Here is a 16,113-nt window from a genome sequence, read left to right as displayed (position 1 = left end):
TTCTATAATTCCATATAACGATAAACCCCTGCTGCAGCCCTCCCATTTTTGACTCTAGATAAAAGACTAGATCCAGATTATTAGCAGCTATTCATGCTAGACAACATTTTTAGAAAGCCCCTTGTTTTTCAGGAGTCACTGAGGAATCATGTTAACTCTGTGGATGTTAGAACCATTGAGCAGCAGCTATTGCTCTTATTACCTCCAATATCAGCGCAGGGAGGACCATCATCCCCTTACCCACAGAACAGTGAGGGTAACGACCTTCAACAGTGAGTGTATGACAACATTCAAGCAAAAGTTAGTCCCTAAAAGATGGAAACCTTCAAATCATAAAATCCTTAAGGTTGGAAAAGGCCTCTAAGGTCATCGAGTCCATTACTAACAGCTCCATCACTAGACCATGTCTCTAAGCACCATGTCTCTAGCACGCTCCAAATACAGGCTGTCAGCCAGGAGAGTTCCAGTACTTCAGATCTGGTTTACACAGAGCCACCTCCTATCAACTCTCTTTTAATTCAACAGAAGTTATGTTAAAAGCAGACAGATTGGTTTCTTTCATACACTGAGTCAATAGCTTTGCTTTTATCAGTGCATGATTGGTCAGTGTTTTATCCATTGCTGTATTCAACAGCACAAGTAAGGAAACACATTTGCATTGGAGGCAATTAAAATGTAATGGTAGGTTCATCAGTTCCATCTGTGTTTGTGATCTAAATAATAAAAACCCTCTTTCTTTCAAAATCCCTTTTGTTGCTCCTTTGAGATTAATTTTAGATTAATCTTTTTTCTTCTCCTTTATTTCCAAAGGACATCCACTACCTTGCTCTAGATAAGGGTGAATTGGCACTAGCTGATGTGGCAAAGAGAAAGGCTAATGACATTGATGCAGAATCAATAACTACTGGAATTGGTAAGAATTAATGGTGTTTAAAAAGCCCTTTTGTTTTAATCAATACTTGTCCTGTAGAACATGGTGTTGTATTTGTAGAGGAGTTATTGTTTTGATTACATTGTTTTCTTTGCAAGTGAGACCAGATTTTTATTTGTGACTAAAGAACAGTATTTTTATTCATAACTAAAGAAGGAGGCTTATAAAAATCACATAGCTTTGCCTTCCAGTACCCATGTGAGGATAGCTATGAAGCAAAAAGATTTATATGGTGGCTATATACAAAAGTTCAGGCTGTACAAACTGAACTGAGTGCAAGAGGTAAGGGACTGAATCTGAAAATCATTGTTCATATCAACATTAAAGGCCAGGCATGGCAATCTCACTGACCTCTAAATATTTGCTGGTGCACACTGGAGTCACATCCAGCATTGATGCTTTGGCAGCACTTGGATGGAACATTTCCTGATGTGAACACAGGTTCAGATCCTGGCTTTAAAGCAGCAGCTTGGCCTGCAGTGGGATTCTTTGCATTCCATAAGGAGTATTGATGCTAAAGTTGCAGCATGTGACTAATAGCTAAAACACAGATGACTTTTCATGCAAGGGAACTCATAATTCATTCACTTTCTCCTTGTGTTTCTTCTGAATTTACATGAAGATATGTATGCAAGCACATGAGACCATTCTGATTTCATGCCTTATAGCATGAACCAAGCAGAAGGTGTGTATGTCTGGGGAGCTGACCTCCATTGGAGACAAAGGGAGAAAAACCCACAAAGCCTAAAAATGTCTGTATAAAACATGCACAGTTCTGTTTTGCTTATTCTACTGCATCATTGGCTATTAGAGGAAAGCACTGAGCTTTTGTCCTTGTCCCATGCCAAGAAGTAGAATAGGATTAAAACTCAGAAGGTTTTTTTGTGAGTCAGAGTCACAAAACCTTTGAAATCTTGGGTAACATGGGATTCTTTTGGAGCTGTACATCTCCCTGTTTACCAAGAGCATACAAGGGAATGCCACTCCAGTACATAGAAATGCAGAGAGGCCATATATGCTTTTATGTGGCCATTTCTATAGATTGTATAAATCCATGACTTTCAAGGCTACTGCAATACAGTATCACCTCCTTCCCTCTCCACCAGAGTAGGAATCAAGCAGTGCCTCTCCTGAACTCTTCTCTTCAGGGTCTTTCATTTTCATGCTCAAGTCACTTAAAGCTTCTTTTCCACCACAACTGGGCCTTTGGTCAAGCCGTTTCACTGCTAGAATTCGAAAAAAAGGACATCTGTTTAGGTCATCCCTTAATGGGAAATCTTTAAAGTGTACAGTTATATCTCCCTTGCTTTCTCTTCTCTTACTTCTTAGGTATTTACCTGCTGCACCAAATATAACTGAGATACCCAGGACTTGCCTCTGATTATTATCTATTCTCTGACACTTAATCCAGAAAATTTAAAGTCTAATCTGTATCTTAGTGAAAGCCCTTTGTAGCATTGTAGACACATGTGCAGGGAGAGGGGTAGGGGAAAGAACTGAGGTGATCACAGATGCCTTCCTTGCATATCAAATGCCCTACACGTGTAACTGCAATTCAGCTACAAATGTGCAGGCACACAGTCTTCCCCTCCTCCAGACCAGTCCTAAAGTTACCTCTGCAGTGCCCCATTAGCATAAATTATTAAAGTCATTTTATATGATAAAGACTTTTGCTGAATAATTAACTATCAGAATGATTTAAAATACTTTTCAATGCCCCCAGGGACAAACTGTCACTGAGATTCAGTCTCTAAACAGTAATGAATTTGCATCCAATTCATTTTACATGAAAATAAACAGGAATCTCCCATGAGTTTGTTTCGCTGCAGGTTGGATCTCACCTTAAACATGTGAAATCTCAGCTACAGGTTTTGTTTTGTTGTACTTTATTCCAACGTCCTCTCTAATGATGTTTTCATTTCATAAACTGTTGTTGGCAAAAAAGTTGACATGAGGTATGAACTTTGTGGACCCAATGCAAACAAAAGATGATAAGTGCTTTATATGTAAATTGCTGTATTTTTCTAATACTTTGAGAGGGGGAGATAAAATCATGCCAGAGCCAGAAGTTTTAAAATGCTGTTTCATACAAGTCTGTGTCCCCTGACCACTTCCTAAGCCCAGTCCTCTTCAGCTAGTCCCTGCTCTCTGGAACTTCCAGCCATTCCGTTCACCAAGGATCACACTTTCCCCCAAACTTCTTGAACACCCACTTTGGGCTTCTACAAGAAGACAGTAACCTAAGCAAAGAGGGGCAGCAAGGTGCAACCAGTGCTACTGAGTTTATACTGGACACCTCTACAGCTTATTTGGTTTATATATGTTTATATATATATATATCAGTATAATATTTGGTCTTAAATAGTAAAAAAGTGAACCATTTTCATATGTCAACATCTGATGAAGTTTCCTGAGCTAGCCCATCCTCAAACCTCAGCTCAGCACTGCTTGAAAATGAGTCAATGCTTCTGGCTGATTCCCAAGTCTTTGAGAGTGCTCCATCTTGCCCCAGATATATTTAATTTGTCAAGATATTTCTGTGTACAGGGCTCACTTCAAACATAATATATTTCAAACTCAGACTTTCAGGAAAAGTTTCAAGCCCCTACAAATAATGTAGGATGACAATATAATTTCATCTAAAATTTGTAGACGTCATCCACAGTTCTATATGGGTAGATTCCTCACATATATTATACCGAGATTTGTGTCAAGATAAAACTAAAAAGAGGTTGATTGTTTTAAGATTTTCTGAATTTTGGCTCTTCTCAGTTCATCATCACATGATTGCAGTTTGCTGGACACTGTTTTGAAGAAGCCACCTTCAAAGCTAAGGATATCTGAGGGTATCTGGTAAAAACACCTGTAGACATCCAGAGCTCAGTAGTTAGGTGAGAATATTGCTGAGCAAGAAGAAGGTGAACTATGGTTTTGGCAGAATCAGGTATTTTGTTCATCTGATTAAAATCTTCTGAGGATAAGTATTCTCATAAGACTTTATGTTTGACAGCCTGTAAAAATGCATTTTGGGGGATGAAAAGATTGAAGTAATGGTACTGTACATCTCAGAAATGGCATTAGCTATCTCCTCTTTCCCTTTTTATTTGATCAGCAGACCACTGCCCATGGATCCTGTGGTTTCTTCTGCCAAAGATTTTCTGTTGAGTTATTTCTGTAGTAGATCCACAAGTTCCTTAATGAGGTCAGGGAGTTCTCATTTAGCCTTGCCTAAAATGTATGCTGCGCTCCTCATTTCACTTGATTAAAAGAATAAATAATTTATTCAATATTGGCATATATGTAGGTTACTAATAAATTCTGTTTATGAGTGTAGCCTGGCATATACTCTCCTGGAACAGCATTGTCTGTGGTGGAAGAGTGAGTCTGTTTGGTGCTGTAAAGTGTAGGTTGCTAATGTAAAACCTGAGTTGCAAAGAACTGACATGGCAGAGCCTGTTAAGAAATGCCATAACTAATAATGATCATGGTGGTGAAGAGCTCAGCCCTTCAGACATCATTGCTCAATGAATATCCAATGAAGAGCATATGTAGGCAGTGTCAGAAAGTTTCCCAAGGCCAACTTCCAACAAATTACATTAGGGCCTAGCAAGGTGATTTTAACCTTCAAATCAACAGCTTTCACCCAAAAGGGATTCATGTTGTGACAAGATAGATAACTGCTGCATCGTTGAAAGGCAAATTGGGAAACCTTGTATTTCTACTTAGAATTAAATTCAGAATATTAGTAACTCTAATGTTTAGGTAACATTTCTAACAGAGATATGTTAACAAAAACACTGATGTTCAGATAATTGCATTGTTCTGAAATGCTAGATGGGACTGACTAGCATTTTGGTGGTTCACTGATGTCTCATGAAAGTGCTTGAGGTTTTTCCATTTAAAATAGAATTTTAAAATATTTCTGGAAGTATTCCCTACTGTTTGCGAGATAGGGAATCTTATCAGTTCTCACAGAGACTGAAGTCTAATTTCCCACAGTGTTTGTAAAATGACATTTAAAATGCAGGGACCCTAAATGTTTCACCTTACTGGCAAGGAACGTCACCAGTTTGAACCCTAAGTGGAGAATTAATTAATTTTATCTTATTTCTGTGGTAGTGTTTTTTATTGAATGGCTTACATGTTCTTTGTGATAATTACTAATGACACATCCTACGGTGCTTTGTGTGAGATGCCAGTCTGGTCTTGCATTACAGTCTGCTACCTCCAAATCACTTATCATTTTCTCAGATCTTCCCCTCTTCCTGACAGTCCTGGGGAGCCTCCTTGCATTTGAAGACCATGTTTAGAATTGTCCCCTGTATTTGTAACCTTCTCTGGCCCTGCATTAGCCTAGTTGGTAACATTTCCTTCTCTGATCCATAATGACTCCTTTCATCTCTCAAGGACTTCCTCCTCACCCTCACATACCCCTCTGACACTGATGGCAAAGCTTTCTTCATTTCCTGCTCTTCCTTGGCACATGCAGCTTTCTCTTGTCATCTATCAAATTTCAAGTTAACTGAGAACCTTGGCCTTTATTTAATGACTTTTATTTCACTGTATAACATGTTTACAGCATGCTTCAAAGGTATTGTCCCAGACAGAGGTGAACTGTGATCTGGGAAGGCTCGGGGGACACTTATTTATGCTACAATTTTTTGGAGCCTGCCCCCTTCAGTGTAAGTGTTAAATCTCCCATTTATTTATTTATATTTTCAGTTTAAGTCAATCAAAACCTCTGGCATCAAACCCTTTGCTTTTATTTTTCTAATAATGTGACTTTTTCCCCAGAGAGCCAGAAAAACATTTTTAATGAAAAATGTTTTCTAAGTATGATTGGCAGTTCACCTATGGCAAGAAATTCGTTTCCATGAGCACTTTTTAAATTTTGTGCCACCCAAGATGAGTGTCTTTGAAGATCCATAGTAATTTGAAATTATTTAACTGTGCTCATATATACACTCTCTTGAACATATCAAGCCACACACAGCACTTGACACAGAGCCCACTAAACACAGTTAAAGGATTTCCACCATCTTCGGTGGGCTTGGATGGGGATTTTAGCAAGCAACAAGCTCATGGGGAGGCTTGGCATGGCCAGGAGTGCTGCCATCTGCAAAGACCTGGTCTGGAAAGACATGCTACTTGGTGTAGAGTGGCTTCAAGAGGAGGGAGCAGCAGCCAGCACCCAGGGCATGGCATCCTGTTTTTAAATTTCCAGCTGGTAGTGAGGATTTTACTCTCTTGAGGGTTACAGGCATGTACTGCTCCCCTCCTTGTGTTCTTTTCAAGAAGTGGAGTCATTTGTTTTACTTGAGGTCTATAGTAATGCCAAGCTATTTTTGGCTCCACCTCATCTCACCTCTCCTCTTGCTTGTGTCATGGTGTCAGTTTTGATCTATACCTTCCCACTGCTAGACAGCTTTGCCTGAAGACATAATCCTCAGCCCCTAATAATTGTAAGTACATCAAAAGCTAGTTGGTTTGCTTAGCTGCAGAGGTCTACACAAAGATCTGTGTATCTTCACTTGAAAGAGATTCATAGTTTTGTGTCAAGCTTTAGAATTATCATGGCCTTCCATTTTTTTCCCTTCCTTATAGTGACATATTCTTTCTTGCCCACTACAGAACCTGATTTAAAAAGCACAACTATATGCCCAAAATGAAGACACCTTCTCCTTAATATTTTAATTTTAATGATCCTCATATTTTGTAATGTCTTCCAGCAGTAAAATTATGCCCTAGTGATTATGAAAAAATCTTACCAGAAATCATAGATTAACTACTTTTTGCCAGCTTTAGGGGCTTACATTTTTTGAATCTATAGCTACATACTACAACTGATTTATAAACAACAACAAAAAAAAGTCAATATTTCCAAATTCTAGAAATTGAAAGGAGTTGTCTGTATCTGATATGGTTTTTATTCTAATAACAATTAGGATATTGCAAGGCATGTGAGGTCACTCTTCTCAGATCTCTTCACTATAATTCCATCTTATCCCTATAACCCCCAGACAAGTTGATGTACACAGACAACAGTGAATGGATGACACTAATTACCGAGTAAACAACATATTTTCGGTGGCAACAGATCAAGAAGGAAGTTTTAAAAGTGAAAGAAATTCACAGAGCTACACCTTGGGGGAGGATGTAACATGATAAAGGATAGTTCAGCATAAAAGGTCTTGAAGGGATGCCCATGGCATGGCATTGAAGTGAAGAGAGGCAAGTCAATACGCAAGCTGTTGACATTGTAGCTAGGAATATAAGTAGGAATTTGGCTTCTCATCACTGACCTCAGTCCATAGACTGTAATAAATTTAAACAGAAAGTACACATAGTTAAAATAACTGTTGAAAGAAACTATCAAAGAAATTGATGCATGGAAAGTGTCTTTGCATGAAGACTGAATGAATGCCTTTCTGGGAAATAGGTCTTAGCCAAATACAATTTATGCAGTAGTCAAACACATGTTTGTCTGGCTTGGTGTAGGATACCTGGATGAAATTTAATAGCCTCTAATTCACTGTAGGTCAAACTAGATGATTTACACTATATCATTATAGTATAATATTCATATGTTCTGGATTCCACTCTTGCCTACAGCTCTGTGAAAAAGCCCCTGGTAAATCTCCCATTAGCTTCAAAAGGCCCACATGTGGTCTAAAAGACTGCAGTTAAAAGCCACATAATATATATGTAATATATATTCACACATCTCAGAGTATGCACGTGTGTGTGTACATAAGTGGGTGTTACATTTACACATACACAGCAAAAATCTGGCTAGCCATAAAAATAGCTCCAAATCTGAGCACAAGCCAGAGGAATTATTACGTATTTGTATTTTGCTTCATGACATCACAAAAGCCACCGCTGCTTTTTTTTTTCTGAAAGAACAAAAAGTAATCACAGCAGGAGGTGCTTTCATAACTGCTGCAGCTGGCTGGGAGCTGTGGATCTGTGTGTTCACGGTGTGTCAGGGACATGTTTGTCTCACACACCCTGGAGCCATCCCTCAGCCTCTCGCTTTCCGATAGGGAACTCGCCAGTTGCATTTCTGCGCACTGAAAAGCGTTGGCAAACACATATTTGCATGGCAGTTGGTATGTGTTTTGTCCTGTTTGCTCTGCGTAACGTAATGTGATGTGACAGGCTGTAATTCATCACATCAGTTGCATGACAGCAGAGGAATTGGAAAAGAGGTGCAATGGTGGGCCAATGCGAGGTGGCAATTTAATGTTGGTAGTCTCTCAACGGTAAGGCTTTTTAGAACGACCTACCAAAGAATTGTCTCCAAGCATTCCCTGTGCTGGTGAGTTTTAGAAGTAATGATCAGGCAGAGCACAGTCAACATCGGGAGAAAGCTGAAGATCCCTGTACTTGGAAGGAATGACTCTTCTAAATATGAAAACCCTTGCACATCTGGTGTCAGATCAAAAAACAAACAAGAACATTGAAGGACTGTTTATTTCCTCCTCTTTCACTGCACTCTCCAGGCACACCACAGGTCCTTATGTGGGAATACTGTAGAATTGCCAACAGGCAAAATCAGAGGTTGAGGCCGTTTTCCTCCAAAGACTCCTACACAAGAGACTGCTTGACAGTTCACCCCTAAAAAATTCCCACAACAAGAGTGAGGGTGTTTGATAACCTGATGTTAGTTCTTGTTGAGTGCTTCCAGCCTAAAAAAAACCAAGTTCCCTGTTAAAATCCCATCTCAGGACTGGAACATTCTAGTCAGGACACGGCTGGTGAAAGCCATAGGGAAGAGCTCAGTGGGGCCTGAGGGTGAGCTTTGCATCGTTGCTCTTCTCACTCAGGCACTTTCTAAAGTGTCAAACTTGGCCAGAAGATGAAAAGAAGGGAGTTGTCTAAGAAAAACCATTGGTGAAAAAGTGATCCGCAATGCCTAGCACAAGGCGGTAAGTACATCCAGAATTAAAGACTTCTTTCTTTCCTCAACATACACTCTGTATTTAATTTCAGCTATTTGAAGTATCTTTTCCCTAAATATCCTTCCTTTCGGTCTGCACTGAGACTTCAAAGTTTTTACTTTAAATCTTGGTGCCATGAAACTTCTGCAACTCCCCAGCCCATGCATGGGTTAATACCTGCCCTTCAATAATATTTTTCACAGCATTCAAGATACGAAAATCGTGCTAGATTTCAAACTGTAAATTCAGTCTTAAAAACAGACTGTGAGGCAGTTGGTTATCTCTGCAATGTTGATATTATGAAATGGCACAATATTTCAATATGATGAAAAGATATCATTAATGATAGCTTCTAAGCATGTATGGTGTTCACTTTAATTAGTCACTTACTGCAGTCACACTGCCAGTGTCCCACCTTTTCATCTTCATGATAATCAAAGCTGCAACAGCCGCTTGATTTCTGCCTCCTGCCCTCCCAGCCCAGGGACACCACAACAGCAGTAAAAAGTTAGGGTAGGGTTCTCACATAAATTAGATTCCATGGATTAACCACTTAACTGATAGCTTAAAAATTTTCCCTGTAAATGTCAATATTCTTTCCTGTAGATTTGTGTTAAAAACCTAAGCATGGCTTCTCTATTTTTTTTCAAAAATTTAACATTGTTTCACAACAACTGCTAGCTTATATCTTTTTGCTTGATGAAACCTCTGCTGCATCTTATTATGGTTACTCATTTACCTCTGCTGTATTTCTCTTGCTAATGTTCTTGCTGCTAAAATCCCCCCTGGAAACCTCCAAGTGATGAAGAGCAGATTCTGGGGCCATCCCAGAGACCTTGCAGAAAAATCCCAGAATGTGATTTTACATCACTTGGTAGATGCTGGTAAACCATCAGGAGCCTTACATGAACTCACCCTCAGACTGAAGGATTTGGAACCCAGTCCTAAACCATGTTTGAAGTTCACTGCTGAATTTCACCACACCTCTGCTTAAATAATAGGAACTTTTATCAACCAGATGGAAGATGATGACTACAATTAATTATTTATTCTACTGCGTAGGATGCACTGTGGCTGAAGAAAACAGCTACAAAGTGCTTACCTTAAGCCCTTGCTTTTAGCCACCAAAGGGCAAAATGTTTAGTTCATGAAGGCACCCTCTGCTGCAGTGTGAGCCCACATCACCCTGTTCACTGTGCTGCCATTGCCTCGGGTATGTAAAGGAAGAGTTAGCACCACACTGATCACTGTAATGAACAGAATTTTAACAGTAAAACATTCTGGAAAAATTCCTCAAAAAGTCATGAAAGAAGCCCAGCCTTTAGTCAGTGCCTTGTTTTCATATATTGTTATCAACTGCCCCATCCTATTCCTGTGTTTATTTGAGAGTTTTTCTGTCCACTCATTGGGATTAGAAACAAGACAGCAGGTAAAGAACTGGATGTAATTAGACTTTTACAACCATCACCAAGCCACTGGATGACTCTGGCCTGCTCATTTTAGCCTTGGATGGTTTTGCTTTTCTTTGGGAACTGCGTGAGCTCTCTGTGGCAGGCTGCCCATCCTTTCAGCACCATCCCATGCCAGAGCCCCTCGCTGTCACTTCCCACAGGCTGACCACGCAGCCAGATGAAGTCCATTTCCTAAGCTCTCTTATTTTCTGTAATTTTTGCCACATAAGGTGAAAGCACACCCCTGGGAAATCAGCTGTAATCCTCTCGTTCGTGTTTGCCATTAGGTGTCAGTGTGACAACAACCATGGTACACAAAGGCTGCACTGGGGTGTGCAGGCATACCACCCCCATCCTAAACTTGTCATTGTCCACTGGGGAAAATACAGTGTGAAACTGAGGGGAAGGAAAGGCTGAAGAAAGCAATAAACATTTTATTTCCGGCTGTTTTTCCATCACCTAATTGAAATTATTTACTAACAGATTAGTCTGTTTGCATTTCATTCAGCGTGTTTCAGGTTCCCGGTGCTGCAGTTGTCAAAGAAGGGCAATATTTACAAAACCAGGAGAAGAGTTTCTGCACACACTGATCTCACCCTATTTTGGGGCAAAAGAAACAGTCAATATTATCAGTAATTTCCAGTCAGCAGGGGGTAAACTGCTTTGCCCAGTGCAAATGTTATATTACCTGTGTGAGTTGAAACCTGGCAATATTGGTGCTTATAAACAGGTCCTTAACAAGTTGTTTAAAATACTGTATTAGAAATTACAACTGAAAGTTCCACTCATTCCAAAGAAAAGAATAAAAAACTTAAAAACTAGTTTTAAAGCAACTTTTTGTGTCAGAAGTCCTGCCTTCTTTTGGTGCATCAGTGGTATGTGTGATGAAGAAATAGTCAAATACATTACATATATTAAGAAGTTGTAATTGTTTTTAAGCAAAGTTTCAGGCACTTCCCAAAATGTAGTGAACAGATTTTGGTTGCTTGGGAGTTTTAAAAGTTTTAAAATAAAAATCAGGGTTGGGGGGGAAAAAGTCTTTTTAGAAGAAAATTAATTTATAAAATATTCTCCAGTAGCAGTATTCAGAATACCTCAAATACTTGTAGGATAGTTTTTTTTGCCGTATGTTTGGAACTGCAAATGTTTTCACCATTAATTTAAATCAAAATTTGATCAGGTCAACATAATAGCTAAATCAGCTTGACCTTCACCAGGACCGGAGAATATGTTGTGCCAGAAGATCATTGGGATTCAGCTTTTCCTTCACCTTTTCTGCTTTGAAAGGGAACAGGTTCTCAGCATAGCTTCAGTTTGATGTTGGCTTTTTTTATACTGATAGATTAAATCTCAAGTAGCACCATGCTGCTGTGATAAGCATCTGAGCAAGCTGCCTTTTCTTTTACCGCCTTCCAGATTTCTAGTAACTCCATGGCACAGGAGTGGTTAGTCCTGAGCATGCCCAGGGAAATCCTAGCCGGGACAAGAATCCTCAGGTACCATCTCAGCTACAATTCCCCCAGTTGGGCAGTTGCAGGTCTCTTCGTGAGATCAAAGCCTTCCGAAATTTGGTAGCCATGCCCCCCCTCAATTTGGGGATGAGAAATGAAAAATCTCATGTGCCAATTTGATGTTGTCCTTATAACAGATAATTATAGGTTTTAAGAATAGAAAAGATGCCTGATTAAACGGCTCCAGCCATCTGCTATTGCAAGACTGTGAAGTAATCCTTGACCATTTTCATATTAAGAGTTGCCACGATGATGTTCTCCCACTGCTTAAGCCACTCAGCTTGCCTAGAAAGCTGCCTCCTTTGCTCTAGTTTACTGGCATCCTAACTCTCTTTTGCTTTGTATTATTTTAAATGGCAGTGATTAAATCTAAAATTCGGTGCTCTTGGGGGGCTTGAAAGTCCCTACTGTATTGCACATCTATTTTCACTTCAGAAATATAAATTGAAGAGCTCCTTATTTTCACATGTGGTTTCAGATCAGGTTCTTCTTCTTGTTTGTGGTGCAAAGGGAGCAGATGAAAAGCCAGCTAGGCAAGCAGTTTTAAAAAGCCTAGCACTGGTCACTGTGGCTGCTTGTACCCCTGCTCCATTGGGGTACCAGGGGAGGCATAAGAAGAGGCTCAAGGGCCAGGCACAAGCTGCTCACATGGCACTCTGGTTTAGGTGATCCCAAAGGTGATTTTGCTGGTTTTGAAGCAAAATCATTAGTCAAATAGGGCTGAAATCAGCAGAGAGCTGTAAGCCTGCTTTACGCTGAGGACTGTTCTTACAGAGGGAGTGTTGCTTCAAGCAACTCTTTAGAGATCAGAAAGGATCCTGGTGCCAGGATCCTCCCTGCGATGGGCTGAGTTCCCAACTGCAGCCTAAACCAGTCCAAAAATGTGCTAGAAAACATGAGGAAGGGTTTCCACCTGAAGTCAGAGAAGAGGCAGAGGGAGCAGAGTCAGGCTGTAAGGAAGGACTATAAGGGCACAGGAGTAGCCAGGCAGAAGAAAACATCTCTGGACGATGCACATCTGTGTGAGAAGGACTGGTGGTGGCATGTAAGGAAGGAAAAGGATCGCCACGGCAGTGCAGGAAAGTGGCAAGATGCCTTTGTAAGGGCAAATTTTTCCCATTGAACATTAATTGCTTTCCATGGATACAAAATGCACTTTAAGTGATAAAAGGAGTGGCTGACAAGCAATGCTGTATTTAGCAGATATCAGAGAATGCAATGTAGGTTAATTACCTTCTCTTAAAATTAATTTTTTTTCCCAAAGAGGTGAGCATCTGTTTGAGACAGAAGCTAATCTCCAAACTCCTGTTGTCTACTTCAATGAGAAGAGGAGTAAGAAAGGGAATGAAATGGGGTGGTGAGGAGACAGCAGCAGGAGCCATGGTGACTTTTTTTCCCTAGCATCAAGGTGTCAGGTTTTTTGCATTGCTTCCCATAGACTTTCCTCTTGGTTACCTTCAGAAGCACAAGCAACACCATGAACTGCCCACAGCTCCCTCCAGGGCTTTGAGCTTCCCAAGCGGTGTCCACAGCCGCTGCTCCTGCTGACACAGTTTATTTAAATAGGCAGGGAGAAAGTATTGGTGATTGCAGGAGGCAGTGTATAGTGTAAACTACCTCTGTGAGGTTTGAAAAAGGAAAAAACACTCTGGTATTCGTGCCACTCTGTAATTGAGGGATATCAGTCAGGTGAAGATCTTCCCAGGGAGTGGAAGGAACAGCCTGGGAATGAAAAACCCACAGTTCCTACAAGGTTGCGTTTCCCCTTCAACAGGGCACATGAAGTGTAATGTGTCCCCTTTCCAAAGCTGTTTTCCCTCTAAATCAGTCTCTTAGTGGGAAGAGGTGGGAAGGAAAGTATCAACCCATCAGTCAGGGTTCTCAGTGCCGACAGGGTCACATCAGCTTCTAAAGCCTTCGGGCACCCAAACCACAGAGTGGTTATCAGCAAGTCTGTGCAGCAAAGCACTGCAGCAGGTGAGTGACAGGATGCAAATATCAGGGAGGACCTGCCCCTGTATCTACTTCAGTGCCTTTTCAGCCACACCTTTCTGGTAAATTGTAAAATGTCGGTCAGGGCGCTCTGGAGAGGGGTAGAACAAGGCGTGCTCATACCCCAACTTCTTTTATGACCTAGTGCCTTGAGGTGCATTTAGAAAATGCATCCAAGTTTTGTCTTTTACTATAGGGTTTAGTCAAGAGATACTGAGCAGAGCACTGTGTAAGTGTCATTAAGAGAGCTCAGCAACAGGATATTCTGTGATTCCAGATTCCAGGATACCTTTCTGCATATCCTCTGTGTGTGTATATATGTGTGTGTGTATGTGTGTGTGTGCAAGCACAGAGTTTGCATATATACACATCACAGTAAACTTTGAGGGTTTGTAGGTTTAAAACAATGTGTTGGTACCAGCTGTATAGCATGTTTTCTATGCATTACATCAGTGTTCCTCATTTTCTATGCAGAGACACACACAGACCCTGTGAAAACTTGGCCCTTATTTTACAAAAACATACCTGAGATATTACAAACTTAGCATCCTAAAGTCAGTTTTTTTAAAGTGACTGGAAAAATTACGTGAGAATTTTCAGGTTTGGTACACGTTAAGCTCATTGATATCTGAGTAAGTTTAGTCCATACAACCTTCCAGCATGAGTAATTTTTTTTGTCTGTGAAACCCACTGACTACAAACACATTAGCTGGCAGGGATTAGAAAGCAATATTTTATAATTTGCGCTTTATTTACAGGTGGTTTTCCCATTTTTTCTTTATTTGGATTAGGCAAACAACTGGTCCCAAGTTTTTATTCATTATAAGAAAAAGAAAAATCCTCCTTTTAATAGGTGTGTGCTTCACACTTTTCAAACTTCAATAGCATAGAATGTTTCACTTGGTCAGAAAGCTGATTTAATTTACTGCTAGGTTAAATGTTAAAGGTTTCAGTTTTACGACCATGAATTCTCAAATTAAATTCAGTGCATTGCTTAAATTTCTAGCTGCAGTGCATTTAGCCTAATTGCTTTGGTAAGTTGGGTGCTTAGTAACTACTACTTCTCTGAATTTTCGTCTTTAAAGGCGAGCAAAATAAGCCTGAGGGCCACAGGTGGGCTAGCCTGCTCTTTGGGATTCACCTGTGGGGTCTTTGGATATCTCTTCCAGTCTGACTGCATCCTCAGACCATATCTGATGAGGCTCTTCTGCTGACAAGGGAGAGCATTTAAACACCTGTAGGTTTCAGCTATTTAAGCCCAAATCAGTTTTGACGCAACAAGAAAGGCTGAACAAAATGGTTCAGATTTCAGTCAGTTGTCAACTAAATGTGTGCACTGGGCCTTTAAGTATTTGGCCAGACACATCTTGATTGCTTGGCTTTTGTTTTCACCCTTGGAAAGTCAGCTGGATAATGCCCTGTAGCCAAAGTCTATTCTGTGATGCTGTAAGTGGGCTGGGGATGCCGGGGTGAGGGGATTGTGTGGGGAGAGGGGAACCGGGTGAAGGGAGAATTAACCAAAAACAAAGTTATATTCATGTATTTCCAAATTTTTGTGAGCTGAGGTGTTTGCAGTCATTTTCAGTTTTCTTGCAATGTCAAATACAAAAGTCATAGGAACATAAAATGATCCCAGTGATGCAATCTTTAAGGTGGGCTCTTTTGGGGGATAAATCACAATGCAAACACGGAGGTGATGGAAACAATCAAGGAAACTTCCACCAATGGCACCCTCAGAGGCAAGCCCTGAGTGTCTGGTTTTTTCCTCTTTGTTTACAGTATTTTTAAGGCTTTGAGTTCTCACGCAACATATATGTCATTAAATGGCTGATTCCTCTTTGCACACGTTGTTGTGATGGCCTGTGGCAACCTGAATTAATTGTTTCAGTAGTTGATGGTGGTTACTAGCCGTAATTATTATAATTTGCATTTATAAAAACTTCTTTCATCTAAGGATCTCAAAATGCTTTTGCACACATTTAATTAAGCTTCACAACATCCTGTGAGGTAAGTGTCAAGAGTGTTGTTATATCCATTTTTACACAGGTTTCTCCAAGAAAACAAGGTCAGTCTCTAACGTGACTGGTATTTGGTTCACATCACTCTTGCACAGGACGAGTGGCATGGCTGCAGGAATTAGGAATGCTGATCTAGGTCACTTTGCATCTCCCACATGGCTCTTGCTGCTGCCACGCTGTGTGGACACACACACTAAGCCATAGCAAACACAGTCAGAGCAGCCTCAGCCCAGATTTCCAGTCTGAGGTGGCCCTTTCTCTCCCAGG

General features: G+C 40.4%; 1 protein-coding gene across 17 annotated transcripts in view; it reads left to right on the top strand.

The window, feature by feature from the left end:
- The window catches only part of LOC121668662 (WD repeat containing planar cell polarity effector), a 149,524-nt gene that overhangs the window by 108,544 nt on the left and 24,867 nt on the right, over positions 1-16,113 (top strand). For 11 of the 17 annotated variants that reach the window (XM_042036625.1, XM_042036622.1, XM_042036627.1 and 8 more), the window contains one exon: positions 811-913. The exons of 5 other annotated variants lie outside the window; for them this stretch is intronic. In XM_042036625.1, coding sequence (XP_041892559.1) covers positions 811-913 — 103 coding nt within the window. Of the gene's footprint in view, positions 1-810; positions 914-16,113 lie in introns of those variants that run through there. One more of the 17 variants, XR_006017505.1, reaches the window with a different exon arrangement.

This window comes from Corvus kubaryi, unplaced genomic scaffold (assembly GCF_017639235.1).
Source record: "Corvus kubaryi isolate FWS band 111438036 unplaced genomic scaffold, C.kubaryi_AGA036_p1.0 37386, whole genome shotgun sequence".
NCBI lineage: Eukaryota > Metazoa > Chordata > Aves > Passeriformes > Corvidae > Corvus > Corvus kubaryi.
This window is presented reverse-complemented; position numbering and strand designations above follow the sequence as displayed.